This window comes from Ilyonectria robusta (genome assembly GCF_021365365.1).
Source record: "Ilyonectria robusta strain PMI_751 chromosome Unknown BGZ61scaffold_2, whole genome shotgun sequence".
In the NCBI taxonomy this organism is placed as follows: Eukaryota; Fungi; Ascomycota; class Sordariomycetes; order Hypocreales; family Nectriaceae; genus Ilyonectria; species Ilyonectria robusta.
Window position 1 is genome coordinate 871,470 of NW_025764436.1, and position 12,937 is coordinate 884,406.

Consider the following 12,937-nt stretch of genomic DNA (forward strand, 5'->3'; position numbering starts at 1 on the left):
TCGCCAGTTTAGTGAATTTAGGCAGCCATGCGTCATCAAGTTCAGCCGTACAAACAATCAGGATTGAGGACGCAGCATTCGCATCATGTGGAAACTACAACGGCATTCCTAATTTCAGTTGTTCCAAGAAGTGTATGACTGACTGAGGCAGATTTCCCCACAGCTTCAGCCGCAAACCAGGTTCATCATCGTCATTCCACAGCACGCAAGCCCCCCATTACACAAACCTGGTCCAAGTCAGGCCACATTCGATACCTCTGAATCACAAAAGCACCCAAATCAAAGCACGTCTTATCAAGCCTGGGATCGGATCCGGCTCGTAAAGCCGAGTTTGGTCACAAAAGGGCCCTGGATCCCACATGGCAACCTTCCCCATGCGGCACGTCAGCCGTCAGTAGGTGGCACGGCACCACTCCCAGCGCAAGACCGTAGGCTGATGAAGGTTGATTGTCGATGGTTCAGCGGGCGCTTCCGCTCCCGTCCTCGTGTTCGCTCACTCACCGCGGTGATGAGGAAAGAGACGACTTGACTCTGAGTCTTAGCTGCTGGCTGCTGGCTGCTGCAAGCTAGGCACGCCAAATGTACACCGAAACCGGTGAATAGAGGCGGTCAAGGGGCAATGCATGGCCGGCTCTGGCTTCCCGTGTCCTGGTGCCTGCCAATGCACTCGCCGCTCGCTGGTCGGTGAAGTTTGGCAGTCCTGTACGGTTTGTTTCCGGCAGGGAGGGTCCAGTGGTGGCGTATTGCCCGCCGCGGCTCCAGGACGCCCTGGCCCGGCACTACGATGCCGCTAGCCCCACAGCGCACCCCGCCGAATTCGGCCAGTTGGGGTGGCCATCCCACTGAGCTCCCTGTAATCGGCTGCAAAGTTGCCCTCCCGGCCGCCCGCACGACGACCTCTGGGGCTTCTGAGCGCTGGAGAGCCAGTGCAATAGGGCGTGTGACGCCGCCAGGGCCCGCTATAAGCAGCACTCACCATCACCCCCTTGCAGTCTCCACCACAAAGGAACCCACTCTCCCGGCTTTTTGGGCGTGAGGCCCTGCACACACGCGTCCAGCATCCCATCATCCAGCGTCCGGCAACACAGGCAGCACGATTCACTCCCACCCTCGGGCTTCACAGATCCTAGACACAGGAAGATCCCGGTATGGGGGATTAATTAGGCAGTTTGCTCTTTCCTCTCTTTGTCCGTGTCGCTCTCTGTGCATTGCATCTTGCATCTGCGTCTACACTCGCCTCTTTCGCTTCCCTCTCCTTCCTTCCTTCCTTCCCTGTTTCCTCCCTCCTCCCTCCTTCCTTCCTCCTCCTTCCCATCCCTCTGCCCATCTCGCCCGAGATCCCATGTTACCATCATGGATTTCGTCATTCATCGCTTCGGTGGCTATGAGTTCTCTCCCTACGATAGAAATCAATCTACCCACGTCTCTCAGCAGTCTTATCTAACAAGGTCCGTAAACCTCTCAGCGTCGTTGCCCCAGTCCATCATGGACTGGCTAGTCGCGCCTCAACCACCTTCCTAATGCTAACCCCTTCCCTTAGCCTCTACCAGACTCCATCAAAATTGCCAGAGATACAGTGGCTCAATGATGTCTCTGAATTCGCACAATCCGGCACTCCCCAAGCTGCGGTCCTCGTCTTGTCCCTGTTATGGCTCGCCGTTCGCCTGGTTCAGTTGCGCCGAGAAATCTTCGTCCATCGATCAAAAGCATCCAAGATCCACTGGCCCTACGAACTCCTCTCCCAGGCGGCCAGACTCGCCTCCATCTCCTTTCTCTCCCTTGCCTACGTTGAGGGTCGCGTTCACGTTCTCAATGTAGTTGTCCCCGCCTATGCGTTCCTCCTAGGCCTCCTGCGCCTCTTCAACGATCTTCAATGGCGTCATGTGGCTCTCCACCAGGTCAACTCTGTGTTCACAATCATGCTTCTTCTGCTCGCCACTGCCCACTATCTCCCATGTATCCAGGTGGGGTCCCAGTGCTTGCGTGATACCAGCTTGATCGGAGCCATTGCCGCTCTTACCCTCACGTTTGTCTTGGCGTTGATGACTCCAAGAGAATGGGTGCCTCCCAAGATTGACATCAACATCCCAGGCCGTAGCCTCGATGACGAGCCCGCCCCCGAAGAGACTTGCAGCTGGCTCACCTTCTACTGTACCTACGACTGGCTGACACCCACCATATGGAAGGGGGCCAAGGGCAAGCTTGAAATGGCTGATATCCCCAATATTGCCTGGTACGACGAGCCCTTGTACCTCCTGCGCCAAGTCCAGAAAGCTCGTTCGATCTCGAAGAAGACGCTGCTGACGGCATTGCGGTTCCAGCAGGGCGAGTTGGTGCGCATGTCGATCTGGATTGGATCCAGTTACACAGTGGAGAATGTTGCTGCGTACGGCATGTTCAAGCTACTGGAGTATCTTGCCGATCCAAGCGGTGCCACATATAGTCCTTGGCTGTGGGTGTTACTCATGTTTCTTGGTCCCTTGGTCCGGTCCATCTGCTTTCAACAGTACATATTCACTTCCACCAGGCTCGTTGTGCGAATAAAATCCGCCTTCACCCAGGAGTTGTATTACACTGCCCTCGATTCCATGGAACTGGAAGAAGACCCATTCGAGTTGCACTCCAATACCAAGACAGAAGGTAAAGAGAAAAAGGGGGCGCCCAAGAGTACCTCAGCCGGCCGCTTGTCAAATCTCATGGCTTCAGATGTGGACGCCATTTACAGAGCCCGAGACATGGTCATGGCCACTGTCGGAGTCCCGCTAGGGACCATCATTTCTCTTGTTGGCATGTACCGGATGCTCGGATGGGCTTGTTTGGTTGGTACTGCCATCCTGGCTTTGGCGACCCCCGTGTCTGTCTGGATAGGACAAAGAATGTACTTTTCCCAAAGGCAGGTTAGGAAGGCCCAGGATTCTCGCATGTCGTTAGTGACAGAGTATCTAGCCTCCCTGAGAGCCATCAAGTACTTTTCGTGGGAGACACCCATCACAGAAAAGATCATCGAGGCTCGTGCAGCTGAGCAAAAGGAGTTGTGGAGAGTTTCCGTCCTTCAGGCCGTCCTGAACCAAATCACCCAGGTCTTCCCGTTCCTCTCTTTACTCGTGATGTTCGCGCTTCACGTGGGCCTCGAGAAGCATCGTCTCGATGCCGCCACCGCATTTACCTCTGTTTATCTCGTCAAGAACATTCGCAGGAACATTATGCAGGCCAGCTCCTTTGCTCGCAACTTTGCAGCCGCACTGGTATCGGTCAGCCGTCTTGACAAGTACTTTGAAAGCACGGTACCACTTACCCGCTACCCAGTAGGTCCTCTGCGGATCAAAGGGGGTTCGTTCCGACGGAACAAAAAGGCCACCTTCAGCCTGAATGATATCTCACTTGACTTCGCTCAAGGAGGTTTGAACGCCGTTAGCGGTCCCAGTGGAAGTGGAAAGTCCACTCTGCTGCTGGCAATCCTTGGAGAGACATATATCGAGGGCGGATCTGTGACAAGGCCCGAAGATGTAGCGTTTGCTTCACAATCCGCGTGGCTTCAGAATGACACTATTCAGGCCAATATTCTGTTCGGCAGTCCTATGGAAAAGGTACGGTATGATCGCGTCATTGAGGCTTGCTGTCTTCGAGAAGACTTCAAAGAGCTACCGAACAGGGACCAGACGACAGTGGGTGAGAACGGAACATCGCTTTCGGGAGGTCAAAAAGCTCGCGTAGCTTTGGCCAGAGCGCTTTACTCAAAAGCACCTCTTCTGCTGCTGGATGACATACTCGCAGCGCTGGATGCCAAGACTGCGGCCGGTGTCTGGAAGCATTGCTTTTGCAGTGATCTTCTGACTGGTAGGACCACCGTCCTGGTGACCAATATACCCTGGATTTCGGAACAAGCAGACTTCTCGATCTCGCTGGAGAATGGGCAGGTCAAGCTCGCGGAGACACAAATCGGCGTTGTGCGCAAGCCCATTGCTCTAGCGCAAGTTCTAGGAGGCGATATCGAGGACGCCGAAACGCCAGACGAAGTCGAGGGTGGCCTTCAGTCCGATAGTACCACTTTGAACGAATCGACCGAAAGTGCGGAGGTAAAGCCTGACAATGATATTGTGAACCAGGAAATGAAGGCATCTGGAAAATTGGGCCGCCTTACTTGTATGATACTCCCCTTCCGCTCTTTGACAATGCTAACATGACACAGCCTTGCAATACATGAGCTACTTTGGACACCCTGCCTTTGTGAGCGTAATTATGGGTTTCCTACTCCTCCCTCACATCTTCAGCTTTGTTGGGACTCTCTGGCTCTCCGTCTGGGTGGAGGCGTACAACCACCAGGCCCATGTGGACATCGCATACTACATGGGTATCTATGCCGTGCTCACGCTCCTAGATATTGGTTTCACCTCGGTCGTCATCGTCATGTTCGAATGGGGAGCATGGAGGGCCGCCCGGCGCCTGCACAACGATTTCATCCGGGCCATCATGCGTGTCTCGCTGTCGTGGTTCAAGCACATCCCTATTGGTCGCATCACGAACCGTTTCTCTAGCGACATGGCGTCCATCGACGGTATGCTCAGCATGATGCTGCGGGCTACTATTGACTCGATTTTCATGATGATCTTTCGTCTCGGTGCCGTCAGCACCATCATGCCCATATTCATGGTCCCGGCCCTCTTCACCTGTCTGTTTGGCGTCCTCATCGGCGAGATGTACACTCGAACTGCTGTCGTCATTAAGCGTCTCACATCCTCGGCTCAGTCTCCTGTCTTCTCCCAGTTTGCTGATACACTCGCGGGGTTGTCTGTTATCCGTGCCAGAGCAGGCATGTCGGAGGCGTTCCGTGAGGAGTTGGCAGCGAAGTTGCGCGCCTGGTCGGCCGCAGCCGAGGCCAACTTCAATGCGAACCGCTGGGTGGCGGTTCGCGTGGACTTTGTTACCGCCCTGGTGGCTCTCTCCGCCGGCATTATCGCCGTGTCCCAGGCCGGTCTGATTTCTGCTGGTCTTGTCGGCTTCTCGCTCACTAACGCCAACGGTCTGAGCCAGACGATTCTGATGCTAGTTAGGTGCATGAACGATCTCGAGGTGGAAATGCAGAGCGTGGGTGATCCGTTTACACCAAGTTTTCTGATAAATGTTAACGCGAATAATACAGTTCCACCGAGTCAAGGAGTATGTCAAGTTAGAACCCGAGGAGAAGGGCGATGAGACCTACCCCGAGGAGGGCGAGTACACCGACGACCCATCCCATGTGATCCCCAAAGGCTGGCCACGGTTTGGCGACATTGAGTTCCGAAATGTCACCATTCGATATGATCCTGAGGGCCCGGACATTCTCACCGACGTAAACCTCAAGTTCAAGGCTGGCGAACGGGTGGCCATTGTGGGCCGCACAGGTTCCGGCAAGAGTACAGTGAGTAACAAAATACCATGCCCTCTTCACACTTGGTTCCCTTGACACTAATTGTTGTACTTAAGTTGGTCCTCTCTCTCCTCCGCTTCACGAACGTCGTCTCAGGGCAGATTCTCTATGATGGCGTCGACATCACCAAGGTTCCCCGTCACCGCCTCCGCGAGGGCCTGACTATCATCCCCCAAGAAGCTGTTCTTTTCAACGGTACCGTGGAGTCCAACCTCGACCCAGGCGGCAATGTTCCCAAGGACCTCTTGGACAAGGCCCTAGACAACTGCAAGGGCATCGCATCATTCTCTGCGCAAAACTCCGACGACGAAGACGAACACACCGCCAGCGCGATAGATGACGTCCACAGTAACGCTATATCTCTAGACACCGACGTCGACGCCCGTGGTGAGAACTTCTCCCACGGCCAGCGCCAGGTCCTTTCGCTCTGTCGCGCGCTCATCCGCCAGAGCAAACTGATGCTCCTCGATGAAGCGACTGCCAGCATGGACTACGAGACAGACCGGGGCATTCAGCGGGTTCTCCGGCGGGAACTTGAGGAGGCCGGAGGCGACCGTACGCTCGTTACGATTGCCCACCGATTGCGCACCATCATAGACTACGACACAGTGGTCGTCATGAGCGCTGGACGCGTTCTCGAGTGCGGCTCCCCTAAAGACTTGTATAACTCTAGGGGCCAGTTCTACGACATGGTGTATCACAGTGGCGAGATGGAAGATCTACAAGCTATGCTAGAGGAGTAGGAGATTTGGGATGCATACAAAAAGGGGCATTTGGTTTTGGCTTCATGATACCTAGTCAGAAGTGAGGAGTGTGACACAAAATGGTACCAGATAATGATGATGTGCATCTCTGGAGAGGACTACCATCAATAAAGGAAGGGGTACATCCGAGACAGATAGAAGCATGCCTTGGTTTTAGTAGATCCGGCGACGATGACGATGAGGCAAGTTGGGTAAGCAGTTAAAAAGAAATGTCAAATTTGAATCCCTAAGACTGTCCCTTCACTCATATCACGCAACGATGCTTTGTATAGTTTCCCTTAACTGCCTACCTCTGGATCATAGAGTGGATTTCTCCATGCGCACTTTATGAACAGCCTATCTGACACTCAGTTGCTAGCTGCCAGCTGGCTGCCAGCCGTCAACTCCGTGAATCACGGACAGATGCACCACTCCAATAACAAGAGCGCACAACGCTCTCGCGTAATTGATTTGTCACTTCCCGTGGTAAAAGAAATCTACCACCCTTCCACACAATCTCCTTCTACGTGGTTACAGATGGATTCCTTCGCGATACCCGTCTGCACTGCGCCGACCGTATTTAGTGACAGTGAGTTCAGAGACTACTTTTGGGATCCTCTTTGTCTATCTCCCCCAACCTTGCCCCGCCGCGGTTACCTCCGAGCCCTCGAGCTTTACGGAAACGAGGCCAGCCTCCGCAGAAATTACATCTTTAGAAGGTTCACCACTTGGGCTGCCGAAAACCGGGACACGCACCAAAATTACCAGAGTTACGCGGAAAGTAAAGGTTACAACATTCACACCGGATTCGCCAAACCATACGAAGGACTCTACTTCAAAACCCGCCCCACAAACGTGGACTGCAAGCCTCGACAGCCAGACACACCTAAAACCGACCCTCAAGGCCTCCTACCTCATCCAGGTACTCCCGAAACGACTCAGGATGGGTTTACTCCCATTTCCAGCCCCCACGACTCCGAGGGGGAGTTTCCCCAACCTCGAGCCATACCCGAAGCCCTCAAGCGGATGTCCGGTGCCCGCCATGCCGACCCTGAGGATATTCCTGCAACATGCGTTGGCGCCGCAGAAATCGCACTTGTGCTCGCAGAAATGCTCGAGTTCTTGACAAATCCCGATATTTCTGAAGATGCCGCCAATCAGTGCCGCAAGAGTGTCAGGGAGACGTTAGATTATCTAGGAGGAAAGGAGGGCATACAGAAGTTTGTCGACGTCATCTATCAAGAATTCCCCCAGCACGACAGCTCCAACAGCACTCCCAAGTTTGGGTCCACCTTGCGAGGATGAATGGGGCCCATCCTTATGGTTGAGGAAGACCAACGCTTTGGTAGCTTGGGAATATAAGGATTCTCACCAGAAGAAGGGGCACATTCGAATCAGATGGAAGCATGCCTTGCATTTTACTACATCTGATGAGGATGAGGATTATGGTGTCAATTAGGTATGCAGTTACAAAGAAATACCAAATCGAAATTCTAAAGACAATTTGTTCCCTGTCTAACTAACAGCAGGGTTGAGGGCACAAGGGTCAAATTGAAGCTCAAGACAAAGACCAGCGTGCAACAACCGTATTGTTCAGCTACCACAGCGTTGGTGTCCCCCATATAATAACTGAATAGTAATCCCTTCCTTCAAAAATACCAGCTTGCTTCTAACTAGAATTATTAACGCTTATTTCTTTTATTCTGCACCCGTCTAACATTCTGCTTGTATTGGGCAATTATTGCTGCAAGCCGCATAGTCCAGGTTCGTTCGTGCTAATTAAAACAATACAGTCAGTATGACATAAATGTACAATAGTTCAAAGTCCAGCTTGGCGTCGGGGAAAACGCACTCGATCGGGGTCAGATCGACGGGGGGAAGGCGGCTTGTCGCAGGCTTGAGGTGGTCGAGGTTGGCCTTGATCGCCGAACGAAAGCAGTGCATGCACCGATCCTCTCTGGCGGAGAGTCGACCAACGCGAGAGAACCGAGCGGCCTTCTTCGCGTCGCGCTGCGCCTGCTTCTGTTTGCGAGACGGCATCGCGGGGGAGGTATAAAAGTGAACATCGATGAGGAGCAGGAAGTGTGTGAGCGAAGGGGGGAGGAGCGAGGTGCAGCTGGACTGATGCTGGTGATATCAAAGCAACCCAACGTGAAAACTTACAAACAACTAGGACAATGCTAGAAGTAAATTAATACCATGTCCCATGATTTGTGTGGACAGGGCATTTACCAGTAGGCACGGCGGCGAGAGAAGGGGCAGACACGCCCACATTCTCTTCTTCTTCTCCCTCGACCAGAGGTCTCTTCCCTATAGACCGATTAGAACACAGGATCGTAGAAAACCATGCAAAAGACTCACTGGTGGTTGTGGTCGTGGTCGTGGTCGACGACGACGACGACGAGGTTGCTGATGGCTACGTTAGTTCATGCTCCCAGAAAAGAATGACCAGGCTTAAATAACTTACGATTGAAGCTGGCCCAAATCGAAGACATCATGGGCATAAAGCCCGAAGGCGCCAGTTTCGAGGGGGGCAAGGGTCTTCATCTTGAGTGTTGATTTTGGGAAGTATGGATAAGGATAAGGTCTGGAAACTGCCACTTAAAAGTCCAGCCCATGTGATTGGGGTTCTCTTTGCGAAGGAAGGAGCACCCCAAAGGCGCTGCTTCCTCGCCTGGGAGTCTGTTCGCCTTAATTGGCCGGGCGAGGCTGTCATTGAGTCAAGGAAGGAGCACCCTAAAGGTCTTGGAAAGAAGGCAAGCCGCGCTGGGAGATATCGATGGTACCGCAATGTGCCATGCCTGGGGTCTTTTGTCAGAAACGCTTTTCTTCCGCGTCATTACTGCGCTCACTTACCGTTCAAGAATTCCTTGATCAACGTCGCGCGCTTCCGAGTGAGACAAAGAAGCTTTCGAGCCAAGTACGTAGAGGCGAGTTTGTGTGGTTTGAGGAAACTTGGAGGGTGACATTCCCCAAGACCAGATCAGAGACAACTTGTTTGGTCTCGGTATACTTTAGGCCAAGCTCGATGTGACTCGAGGGTACCAGGCATCTTCCGTCCGCATATGGTGTGTTGGAGGCAACGGTTAATCCACGAGGAGTGTGTTGGACCAGTTGGACCCAGATAAGATTGCCAGCGTTGGTGCCGGGCTGAAGTTGAGATCAATGTCGGGGATATAACTAAGCTGACCGACTCAGAGAGGGTCGAGGCATTCTGGGTTCTGAGTTGTATCTTTGATAAGCTATAATTCGGAGTCGTTCAGAGGTTTGGTGACCTTTAAGGTCCGGAGCTCAACCATCTTGGACTCTCGTTGAAAGAAACGAGTGGTTGATAAAGTGATGAGGGAAGGGAAAGGGAGAAAGGTGAGGGAGAGAACGAGAGAGGAGTTGGCTTTTTATCTAGAATCATCCGGAGCCGGAGGAATTCGTGAGCACAATTGACAGTGAATCATAGCTCCTTTTGAGAATTCTCGCAAACAAGAATGAATCATACCCGGTTTAGTGATGCTGGCAAACAATATTGAATCACGTCAGTGCTCAAGGTGGACAAGATAAACGAGAACAGATTTGAGTGGGGTTGCAGAACTGGCTGAGTCTGCACTCAACCGTGAAGTCAAGAAACATGTTTCCCAGCTTGTTGCATTGCTGATGATGTGTGTCTGTGCCGTGGTTCCCCATATCAGGCTATGGCCCCTGCATAATCTGGCTGTGATATCTCCAGCACAACTAGTGAACTCGGTTGCTAACTATAGATCGTCCTCTTTTGTCTTTTTCTACTCATTTTGAAAGTTCATTGACTTAGGTGTCTCTTCCGTCTGTCTGACGTTGCTCTTCAACAGTTTTTGCATAACATTTCACATTCCATTCTTGTACTTTAGGGGTAAGCTCCTTAAGATCCTAATCACTCAATCGATTCATTAGGACTTAGAGTCCTTATTTAGGGTTTTCTCTTTAGCTTTACTCAATATTATCGGATAGATCAAAACCATACAGTATTTTCAAACAGTAGCTTGGGAATATGTAGCTCGGTGCCTACCCTGGAGATGCGGTCTGGGTGAATCTTGGCAACATCCGGCGACGAATCCTTCAGCACTTCAATACTAGATGTCGGACATACAACATCGACGAATGCAGGCAAAAAGGAGCAAGTACCAAAAGTACACAACATACAATCGGTGGAATTTCATAACTCCTACGGCGTCGTGTATTTTTGTGCTCCGTTGTATCGTGAAAAAACCTTACTGGAAACATATAGCTAAAAAAGAGAAACCTCCCCAAGTCCACCCCTCTGTCTCCCCAACGCCAGACGTGCGTTTGTGTGTGTTTGTGCGTGTTTGGATGTGGTTCGTTTGTTAAATCCATGCCTTTGAGGTTGTGCGTGTGCTCCGCATCTCTCGTTGGCACGCATGGGTATGGGTGAGCGTGTATGTGAGTGATTTCGTGGTATCATTTGCGCCTCCTTCTCTTGCGCCCTAGTTCACCCTATCCTGGTAAATGGTAGCCACCCTTGTCTATTGTCCATTGAACTGCTGCTGCTGCTGTTGCTGCTGCAGAAGTTGCTGCTGCTGTTGCTCCATGCTAGGCAAACCAGACTCGACGTTGTGGTAATCAAGGATCTCAGAGTACCTGGGAGGTGGGTTAGTTCACCAATATCCAGGCAAGGCTTCGAGAGGACTCACATCATGATTTTCCAGGTATCGACAGGGAGATCGGCATCGTTGAAGCTCCAATCGAACTTCTCATCGGCGACGGGCTCATCCGTGGGATCGTGGTAGGGGGCAAGGTAGCCGTGAGCCAAGGCCTCGGTAGCGGTTATTCGCTTCTTGGGATCGAAAACAAGCATGGCCTCGAGGAGATCAATGGCTGGAATGATTGGTTAGCAGGTGGCTCCTTGGACACTCGGGTTGGTAACTCACCCGACTCATCGGCATTCCTGAACTTGTTCTTGAGGGGTTGTCGCTCTCGCTTGGGCAGCGACTTGACGAATCGCAGCGTCTGGGCCAAAGTTAATCACCAATCCACCAGCCCGCTTGTAATACCAGGGCGACTCACATTCTCGCTCGCAATGGTGTCGATGACATCATCCGGAGGTGTGCCCAGCAGCTCGGTGATGATGGAAAACTGGTTCACATGGTCCTTTCCGGGGAAGAGAGGCTTGCCCTCGAGCATCTCGGCGAAGATGCAACCAGCGCTCCAGATATCGACTTCCACGTCGTATTTTTGCCAGGTGAGCATGATCTCCGGGGCTCGGTAGTATCGGGTTGAGACGTAGCCAGTCATTTGAGGGTCCTGGATTCGAGCGAGACCGAAGTCGCAAATCTTGAGATCGCAGTTCTCGTTGACGAGGATGTTGCTGGGCTTGAGGTCGCGGTGGACGACGCCGGCCGAGTGCACGTACTTGAGACCCCGCTGCGAGATGAGTTAGCGGGATTTGATGACCAGCGACGGGTAAGGGAATGGTGGCGGAATGTCGGGCATACCATGATCTGATAGAGGAAGTACTGGATGAACTGCTTCTCAAGAGGTCGCGAGGTCAGTAATCGGTGGAGATCAGTGCCAAGAAGCTCCGTCACGAAGTAGCTGCGATGCGATCAGTATGGGCACGAGGAGGCTTGGAAGTCAAGCGAGGTCGGGGACATACATGTCCTCGAGAGGGGAGATGAAGATGTCGCTGAGGGAGATGACCTGGGAAGAGGCTCAAGTTAGTCGTCGATGTCGAGATGGGAATAGGCTTCGGCTTGAGGCGCCGAAGGGTGGTGGGCGGTGCTCACGTTCTCATGCTTAAGGTGCTTGAGCAGCTTGAGCTCACGATATGTACGCTTGGCGAGCACAGGGGTGCTGAAGGGCTTCATGATCTTCTTGACGGCGACATTTTGGTTGGTGAGTTGATCTCGGGCGGAACTGTTGGATGGGCGCACGGTTAGCGGATGCAGGCGGCCGCGAGGAGAGGGGATTGTGCTTGTGACGACGGCAGTGGTGGTGATGGTGGTGGGGGGAACGTACCAAACGAGACCGAAAGCTCCCATGCCAACGGGCTGGAGATCCGAGTACCTGGAGATGGAGTCAGCGACCGAGAAGCGGATGCGCGAGCGCGCGGAGACGGGCGGCCGTAGAGGGCGCCAGGGAGCGGGCTGTACCTCGAGGTGATCTCGAATGTGGTGCCAAAGATCTGGGCGCGGACGAACTCGGCCATGGTGAAGGCGGGGTTGAAGCGTAGAGGGGAGCGGGGATGTAACGGGAGATGGCGAGGGGAAGGGCGGGCGGAAACTCGCAACAAGGCGTTGGCGGTTGATCGATCGACGGCGTAGGATGGGATGAGATGTTCGGAGTTGGACGAGGGAGTTGCAGGAAGAGGAGGAGGAAGAATCGGTGGGTGAAAACTGATGGACGATTTGGGGGGGTGGATAGCGTTTGGAGGGATGAGGGATGGTGGATGGACGGGGGACACGCTGGACGATTAGCGGTTGGCGGGCGGTTTAGAGCGGGGGGGAGAGGCCGCTGGAATCGGGTCGAGTTCCCACTGGACTGCGCTGTCACTCTCAGACACCGAGCGTGCGCAGGGGATGATCGCGGTCGAGTTTAGGAAGGTCGGCTTCGCGTTTCTTTTTTTCCTTTTCGCTTCGGTGTTGTAGGGGTCGACTTAGTTTCCTCCTGTGACGTCGTGTGGTGGCTTCTTTTTCCTATTGTTTCCCCTGTTTGTCTCGTTTGTATTTTTGCTTCTTCTTGTCCTGTCCTCGTGTCGAGTCGGCTACTAAGAGAGGAGGCGTGCTGTCACGGAGGAGGCGTT

General features: G+C 53.1%; 4 protein-coding genes across 4 annotated transcripts; 2 read left to right on the top strand and 2 right to left on the bottom strand.

The window, feature by feature from the left end:
• The first annotated feature begins 1,078 nt into the window (after nucleotides 1-1,078).
• BGZ61DRAFT_502474 (P-loop containing nucleoside triphosphate hydrolase protein) lies at nucleotides 1,079-6,465 on the top strand. Its single transcript, XM_046251733.1, has 5 exons — nucleotides 1,079-1,448; nucleotides 1,541-4,143; nucleotides 4,190-5,085; nucleotides 5,141-5,398; nucleotides 5,464-6,465. The coding sequence occupies exons 1-5, from the start codon at nucleotides 1,354-1,356 to the stop codon at nucleotides 6,148-6,150; spliced, it is 4,539 nt and encodes a 1,512-aa protein (XP_046110436.1). The 5' UTR covers nucleotides 1,079-1,353; the 3' UTR covers nucleotides 6,151-6,465.
• A 368-nt stretch (nucleotides 6,466-6,833) lies between these two features.
• On the top strand, nucleotides 6,834-7,625 carry BGZ61DRAFT_440633 (uncharacterized protein). Its single transcript, XM_046244501.1, has one exon. It carries the CDS (start codon nucleotides 7,177-7,179, stop codon nucleotides 7,453-7,455), a length of 279 nt encoding a protein of 92 aa, XP_046110437.1. The 5' UTR covers nucleotides 6,834-7,176; the 3' UTR covers nucleotides 7,456-7,625.
• A 387-nt stretch (nucleotides 7,626-8,012) lies between these two features.
• On the bottom strand, nucleotides 8,013-8,697 carry BGZ61DRAFT_472061 (uncharacterized protein; the record flags this gene model as incomplete). Its single annotated transcript, XM_046248287.1, has 5 exons — nucleotides 8,013-8,277; nucleotides 8,314-8,319; nucleotides 8,383-8,460; nucleotides 8,512-8,559; nucleotides 8,618-8,697. 5 exons carry the CDS (start codon nucleotides 8,695-8,697, stop codon nucleotides 8,013-8,015), a joined length of 477 nt encoding a protein of 158 aa, XP_046110438.1.
• A 1,792-nt stretch (nucleotides 8,698-10,489) lies between these two features.
• BGZ61DRAFT_82815 (mitogen activated protein kinase) lies at nucleotides 10,490-12,697 on the bottom strand. The gene is made up of 9 exons (XM_046257128.1): nucleotides 12,288-12,697; nucleotides 12,154-12,201; nucleotides 11,922-12,051; nucleotides 11,792-11,835; nucleotides 11,631-11,730; nucleotides 11,203-11,559; nucleotides 11,067-11,145; nucleotides 10,830-11,013; nucleotides 10,490-10,776 (listed from the first exon to the last, which is right to left on the bottom strand). The coding sequence occupies exons 1-9, from the start codon at nucleotides 12,341-12,343 to the stop codon at nucleotides 10,662-10,664; spliced, it is 1,113 nt and encodes a 370-aa protein (XP_046110439.1). The 5' UTR covers nucleotides 12,344-12,697; the 3' UTR covers nucleotides 10,490-10,661.
• Nucleotides 12,698-12,937: the final 240 nt, after the last annotated feature.

Bases quoted from the DNA above. Each gene is read 5' to 3' on its own strand.
- BGZ61DRAFT_82815 (XM_046257128.1), bottom strand. From the start codon at position 12,343: ATGGCCGAGTTCGTCCGCGCCCAGATCTTTGGCACCACATTCGAGATC. The intron at 12,202-12,287 runs GTACAGCCCGCT...CTCCATCTCCAG, and splicing joins ACATTCGAGATCACCTCGAG to GTACTCGGATCTCCAGCCCG. The intron at 11,146-11,202 runs GTGAGTCGCCCT...ACTTTGGCCCAG, and splicing joins ACACCATTGCGAGCGAGAAT to ACGCTGCGATTCGTCAAGTC.
- BGZ61DRAFT_502474 (XM_046251733.1), top strand. From the start codon at position 1,354: ATGGATTTCGTCATTCATCGCTTCGGTGGCTATGAGTTCTCTCCCTAC. The intron at 4,144-4,189 runs GTATGATACTCC...AACATGACACAG, and splicing joins AAAATTGGGCCGCCTTACTT to CCTTGCAATACATGAGCTAC. The intron at 5,399-5,463 runs GTGAGTAACAAA...GTTGTACTTAAG, and splicing joins CAGGTTCCGGCAAGAGTACA to TTGGTCCTCTCTCTCCTCCG.
- BGZ61DRAFT_440633 (XM_046244501.1), top strand. From the start codon at position 7,177: ATGTCCGGTGCCCGCCATGCCGACCCTGAGGATATTCCTGCAACATGC.